General features: G+C 47.3%; 1 protein-coding gene across 3 annotated transcripts in view; it reads left to right on the top strand.

Annotated features, from left to right (window-relative positions):
* The window catches only part of REEP1 (receptor accessory protein 1), a 124,328-nt gene that overhangs the window by 107,651 nt on the left and 9,244 nt on the right, over positions 1–7,433 (top strand). For all 3 annotated transcript variants that reach the window (XM_003799197.2, XM_012811005.1, XM_023518778.1), the window contains one exon: positions 3,005–3,182. In XM_003799197.2, the coding sequence (XP_003799245.1) occupies positions 3,005–3,182 (178 nt within the window). The remainder of the gene's footprint in view (positions 1–3,004; positions 3,183–7,433) is intronic.

Raw genomic sequence — 7,433 nt, forward strand, 5'->3', positions numbered from 1 at the left:
AGATGCCCTCATTGATTTTAACTATCTCAGATTGTTTTGATGGGAAAGGGCTGATTTGTTTTTAAGGCTTGTATTCATGCCACTGCAATTTCCTCAGACACGGGGACTGGGTTGATAGTGAGCTATGCTTGTCTCCTCTATCCTAAACTCCGCTACTTCTGTTCTCATGACGCTAGGGATATTAGAGTTAGACTGACTGGCTTCTGGGAGCGGAACTGAGCACTTTGCTAAAATGAATGTGTATGGTGCCTGCTGCGGGTCAGCATTTGCAAGAAGTGGCAGATCACATTGATGGAATTAGCCCCATTTATGAGCTTGGGGTCATGAAGCCCTTCCTGGTGCTTTTGGCCAGATGTGATCTTTTTCCTTTCTGATTTCAGCAGCAATGCAACACCACTGTCACCCTCGCTGACATTTTTGGATACCTAACCATGCAGTAGGCTATGTAATGGGTACCTTAGGGGCATAATCTCTTTGAATCCTCCCCACCATGGTGCCAGATGGAGCCTTCTGCAGGTAAAGATATTGAGGTGCAGAGAAATTCAGATCACCCAGCTGTAAAATGATAGGACTGGGATTTGAATCCAGGTGTGACTCAAGAACTACTATTCTTAATCTTCACTTTCTGTAGCTTCTAGTATGGCACTTGTGTATTGCTATTCGTATATTTGTCTTTTTACATTTTGTCAGAAAGTGAGCTGTATTATGGTATTTTCTAGTACAGTGTCTTGCCCATGGAAAGTACTTGATAAATAACTGTTGAACAGATAAATGAAGAAATGGAAACATAAATGAAAGAGTAAGTCAGTGAGCAGTTTGCCTGAATATTAACCTAACATTGGATTACTCAGTTATAATGATCAATGTTTTCTTACTCTTTCAGAATCAATTTTTCTTTAGTCATCAGATTTCTTCTAGATGTCATCTAAAATGTTTCTAAGTAAATGATCACAAATCATTGGCTATTGAATTTGAAAGGGATATAACAGGTGTCTGGCCCAGCCCTCATTTTCTTGGCAAAGACCATCCAGGTTACTGTCTAGAACATGAGGCCTGGAAGCCTTCCCCACCATTATTCTAGAGCAGAGTCTGAGGCAACCAGGGTGATTTCTATCTGTTTTCATGTGATATCTTCCAAACACTCCTTTGTCTAGATTTACAATTCTAATCGTATATATTTGATTATTTATATCATTTTCTTTGTGTTACTGCTTTCAGTTTCCTGGAGACATGGTTTTTATATCTTTGATGGGTTCAAAACCTCTCTAATTCCTATTTCAATGCATCTTTGTTATATTCCTGCATTTCTTTTAAACCTGTCCACAAGCCCCTATTGTTTCCCCCTTCTAACTTATTTTGCATTTGCCTTTATCCTATCTGGATCTTTCACATCAGTAAATTGCTGTATTTGTTAGTCTATTTACAGGATTTTCTTTAATATTAAGTAAAATGAAAAACATCCCCAAACCCTTCTCCCAGCTCTGAAAACCTCTTACTCAGCTATGTTGGCCCTTGTTTTTCCCCATCAGTTTCACCAGCCCCAAGTCCTCTGGTCAGCTGCTTGCATTGATTTTGTTGGTTCTGTTTTGTCTGTTGTGCCTTATTGTCCCTAGGTCCTCCAGACCTGTGGGACCACTCACTCCTTCATTATCCAAATAAAATACCTCTTCCATCTCCTGCAGTCCTATGCACCCGAGGAAAGCCTACATGCCCTCCTGGCATTTCTTTCTGAAGATGATTTGTTTTATAGCTACTTACCTGTCACTTGCTCCAAATCCCAACCTACTTCTCAATAACTCCAGTCTCCTACCAGCCCCTGACCCACTCTCAGGTTTCCATTTCCCCAAACTAGAGTTTTTCTGTCTAATTCCTGAGGCACACCTAAAGCAGAGCCACCATCCCTGAGCCTTCATTGTGATCATTTTCACTCTCCAACACATTCCGTCATCCACACAGCAGAGGACCTTCCCTTTCATAAATGTAATAGATTTATCTTGCTTTCCTAAACAAAAGAACATTTCTCCTCTGAGATTAATTCTGTGGCTTCCTTTGAATATGAAATGGTTACAGTCAGCAGGAGGTTTTTTTCTTTTTAATATCATTGTTTTTCCCTTCCTGATTCATTACCTTTTGGGTATTTTATGAAGCTAAAATGTGCCAGTGGAAGTGAATGTACCTTATAAATAGTAATATGCTATATGGATAAAAGAAACAAATATCATCCTATAGTTAGAAAAATACTGTCTGCATTTTTTTCCTTTGAAAAGAATAAGGACAATGGGTGGTGCCTGTGGCTCAGTGAGAAGGGCGCTGACTCCATATACCGAGAGTGGCAGTTTCGGACCCTGCTCCAGCCAAACTGCAACAAAAAAATATCTGCGTGTTGTGGCGGGCGCCTGTAGTCCCAGCTACTCGTGAGGCTGAGGCAAGAGAATTGCCTAAGCCCAAGAGCTGGAGATTGCTATGAGCTGTGACACCACAGCACTCTACCCAGGGCGACAAAATGAGACTCTGTCTCTTAAAAAAAAAAAAGAAAGAAAGAAAAGTATAAGGACAAGCACATAGAATGTTAAGTTTTGATTTTCTGATCAAATTCTTGTGTACTGAGACCTGAGGAAAATGGAGACATTAATGGATTTTTATTTACATAGAGCAAGAGAAGCAGCAAATGGCCTCTGGAGAGTAGGCACTGCAGGCAGTAGTCATACCCTTGGCCTTGGGTCTAAGGCTGTGGATCATTACAGGGGTGTCTGGAGGAGAGAAAGGAGCTTGGAGCCAAAGAGCAATTGCTGAGCCAAAGAGGAGGCCTTGGAAGATCCAGGGTTTGACCCTTTCGTGTTTCCAGCCAGTATGCCTGCCCCTCTGCAGAACTGATCCAGGTCCTGACTTCCACCTGCTGACCATCAGAACTCCCTCTTGGCCTTTGTCAAGTCTGCCCCCAACTACTGCCTGTGAAACTGTGGGTCAGGCTTCTGATGTGTGTCCCCTCCTGTGTTGTATCCAGGGACAGGGTGCCTTATCAGAGAGACTCCGGAGCTTCAGCATGCAGGACCTCACCACTATCAGGGGAGACGGCACCCCGGCTCCCTCAGGCCCCCCACCACCGGGGGCTGGGCGGGCCAGTGGCAAACACGGCCAGCCTAAGATGTCCAGGAGTGCTTCTGAGAGCGCTGGCAGCTCAGGTAGGTGTCACTTTGCTTCCCTTCTCTCCCCCCAGTTGGGCCTTGCTTCCACTGAGAGAGCCCTGGTCCACCATGTGGGATGAAACCTGGCCCTTGCCCAGGGACTTGCCAACCACAGGGACACCTGTCAGATCAGACCAAGCCAGGAAGCTGGCCTAGGGACTCTGATCAGGGCTAGGTCACCTGCAGCAAAATGTACTGCCTCTTCCCTCAGAGTGCCTGGGAAGTTGGGGCTGGATGAGTGGAAGTGCCTGGGCCACAGGAGCCTTCTTTATCCTCTTCCCCTCTGACCCTACTGTCCTAGGGTGCTGACCTGTTTTGAGCACCTGAGTGTCTCCTCCCTTCCACATGGGCTTACAATTGTCACAGACCCTCTTTCCTGTCTAAATATTTCCTGTCCTCTCTCTCACTCTGCTGTCTCCTCACATCAACCCTCACTCACCTTGTATACCCCCAGCCTCTGCATACCCAGGCCCATATTAGCTCTGAAGGCTGCTTCCTGTGGAGCCCAGACATCCCTTCCTCCAATGTCTAACTCTGATTGTCAAATGCCCAGCATGGGATTGCTGGGATTAAGATTGACCTGGGGATCTTGTTAAGCATTTAGAGTCCTGGCCATCCCCAGGGGCTTTGGGTAGTCTGGGGTAAGACTCAGACATGTGATACCATTGAGCTGCAGCCACATTTGGGACACCCAGTGTTGGAACCATCAGTTTGGGTTCCAGGTTCAAAGAAAGTAGGGGCTAAGAAGTAGGGGCTAAGAAGTTGGGTCAGGACTCATGGCAGCTCTCTGTGAATCTGTGGCCACAACATGTGCCTGGTGGCTGCCCTGCCCTTAAGGGTTCAAACACAGACATCCAGCTACCTGTGATTATGTACAGGTTCCGGCCTACTGGGACTGTCCCAGAAAGTGACAAAATATCTCCAAGTACATATATCATCTCCATCCTTGGTCAGCTCATTGGCTATGATCCCTGAATAAAAAGTATAACTTGGAAAAACAAGGGGTCCCAGTTCAGTGAGGCCCAGAAGGCAGAGCAAGAACCAGTGGGGTAAAGTTCCGGAGGGTTCACTGTATCTCATTTGTGACCTTGGCAAGCTGTTTGCCCTCTCCGTAGCTTAGGTTCCCTCCACCTGCACAAGGAATGACACCCATTGGTAAAGTTAATGTGAGGCTTCAAGTGAAGTAAGCCATGTAAAGGTGCTTAGGACCATGCTTGGCACCAATATGCAATAGCTGCTTGCGGTTACTGTTTTAATTATTTATCTCACCTTAAAGAACACTTTGTAGGCTGAGTGCAGTGGCTCAGACCTCTAATTCTAGCTCTCTGGGAGGCCGAGGGAGAAGGATTTCTTGAGGCCAGGAGTTTGAGACCAGCCTGAACAAGAGTGAGACACCATTTCTACCAAAAGTAGAAAAATTAGCTGGATGTGAGCACCTTAGTCCCAGCTACATGGGTGGCTGAGGTAGGAGGATTGCTCAAGCCTGGGAGTTTGAGGTTGCTGTGAGCTATGATGATGCCATTACACTCCAGTCCAGGTGACAGAGTAAGGCTCTGTCTCAAAAAAAAAAAAAGTGTCCAGGAGAGAAATGGGCCGCCTCATGAAGTAATGACATACCTGACACTGGAGAGGCGGAGAGCTCATGCACTGTGTGCCAAGGCCCCGGGGAACAGAATCCAAGTCTCCTGCCTAGACTTTCTCTTGTTCATTATTTAGGAAGCCTCAAAACTGGGAATGTGAGAATTTGAGGGAGGTCCAAACAACAGTGGAAGTGTCTTCTGGGCCTCAAGCATCTTCCCAGCCCAGCACCAGGCAGAAAGGAATTGGGATGATTTGTTTTGGTGCCAGCCTGCCACCCTTGATTCTCAGAGACAGTGACACCCCCTGCCACACCCCAGGGATGCAGTAGGGAGAGCGGTGGCAGTCACGGGGTGAGAGACCAAGCATGCTGCATCGTGCCCCAGCCCTCCTCACTGCAGTCCCTTGGCTTCAGCACCTGTGGTTTCAGGGGAAAGAGAAGGGAAGTGCTGACCCAGTGGGAAGGCCAGGGACAGTGTGGCATTCTGCTCAACTGTTGTCAGGCCTAAAATAAGAACCATCTCCAAAAGACAGGTGAGAGATGGCCCAGGGCCTAGGTGAAAGGCAGAGGCACATGAGTTAGAGTCACACAGGGCTGGTGTTCCCTTCCCAGCTCAGCCCCCAGTGTGGGCCTCAAATGCCAGGCCTGGTCAGGTCAGGTAGGGGAGGGGACTGGGCTCCGTCTTGGCTGAGTGACGCCAGGCATGTGCAGACACAGCACATGCAACACAGTGAAGCAGATGCCACTAAGCAGATGCCACTAAACATTTGCCACACTTCCTACCAGGCCAAGTTCAGCTTAAGAACTTTTCCGAGAACAATACCACACTAGTCACTACTAGAGGATTTGACCGTGGCACAGAAAACAGACCCAATTTTCTTCTGCTTTCTCCTTTGGAAGAAGAGCCAATAATCCCTAATCAGCCTGTGTCTCAGGGTTGTTAGTAAAGCAAACACTAACTAGTGTTAGTTAAGCAAACACTAATTAGAAGCTCTGGACAGTTCCAGCCTAGGCAAGAGGTGAAGACAGCCTGGGAGAGAGACATGGCTGCATCTGTGGAGTGCTCTGCAGCCACTGGAAGTGACAGATGAAACGTACACACAGGTGGAATGTGAAAATATGACGCCTAGTGAAGAAAATACAAAACAGGAGAATATATTATGTATCAATTCATGTAAAATGAATATATGCCCGTCATGCAGAATAACAACAGGAGGTTTGTAAGAACACACTTAAACACAGAGTGTGTAAGGCAGTAGTAGCCAATTAGGCCTTTGGCCAGATGTCCAGACAGGCGCACTCTGGGTTCTGAGGTCAGCCCGAGGAGGCTTCCTGGAGGACAAGCTGAGATGGAAGTCACAGACAGGAGGCAGCTTCAGGGGATGGGGAGAGTGATTGAAGTTATTTCCCAGAGGAAACTTTGACTCCATCCCTGGCCCTGCCTAGTGCTGCAGGATGCAGCCAGATGAGGGTATTTACCAGCACCTGAGAAGAAGCTGAACCTGAGATGATCCCCTCTTCCACCCTGGTGTCTCTACAGAGACCTGCCTTCCTGGGATCCCCGTACTATACACACTGGGATCCCTGCATCTCACTGGGGCCTCCTTGTTTGCCTGGGACTGGTTTCTGTCAAGTAGGGGTTATCACTGATGGTGCCCCACCCCATTCCCACAGTGTGTACCTGCTGCTCTACCTGCAGGACCCGGAAAGGTGAGTAAGCAGATGGCCTCTCTCCTGTGCTGGGCCGTCACCTCGGCAGGAGGTTCTAACCATGATCTGGTGCCTGACCTTGGGACTTCCTTTCAGCTGCATGGTCATGGGAGGGGCCAAGAGGTTAACTCCTTAAAACAGCAAATACATTCTCTTACAGTTTCTGTCAGACAGGAGTTTGAGAGCAGCTTAACTTGGTACTTCTGGCTCAGGGTCTCTCAGAGGTTGTAGTCAAGACGTTGGCCAGGCTGAGTCATTGGAAATCTCGACTGAGCTGGAGGATCCAGTTCCAGGATGGTCTTTTCATGGCTGTTGGCCTCAGTTTCTTACCACATGGACCTCTCGAAGGCTGCTTGAGTGTTCTTATAGTATGGCAGGTGGCTTGGTCCAGAGTATGAATCCGAGAGAGAGTAGGCAGGAAGCCACAGTACCTTTTATGATCTAGGCTTTGAAGCCATATCCGCCACTTCTGCCTTATTCTATGTGTTGGAAATGAGTCATCAAGACCAGCCCACACTCAAGGAAAGGAGAAGTAACCTCCACTTCTTGAAAGGAGGAGTATACAAAAAAATTGTGGAGATATTTTAAAACCACCACAGGGGCCAGGTGTGGTGTCTCACCTGTAATCTCCCCTGTGATTCCAGCACTCTGGGAGGCTGAGGCAGGAGGATCCCTTGAGCTCAGGAATTCAAGACCAGCCTGTGCAAGAGCAAGACTGTGACTCTACTAAAAATGGAAAAATTAGCCATGTGAGGTGGCTCACACCTGTAATCCCAGGTGTAAGCTGGGCTGAGAGCATGGTACTCTAATCTGGGGCAATAGATTGAGACTCTCTCTCAAAAAAAGAAAAAAAAATACCACAGGGTCATACTTCCTTGTGCTCTGAGTGATGATGAACATAGGCGCTCACCAAGGTCCTCTGAAATGACAAAGCCTTGCCATTTCAGAGGTTTCTGGTA

This window comes from Otolemur garnettii, unplaced genomic scaffold (assembly GCF_000181295.1).
Source record: "Otolemur garnettii isolate 467f Iridium unplaced genomic scaffold, OtoGar3 scaffold00147, whole genome shotgun sequence".
Lineage (NCBI taxonomy): Eukaryota > Metazoa > Chordata > Mammalia > Primates > Galagidae > Otolemur > Otolemur garnettii.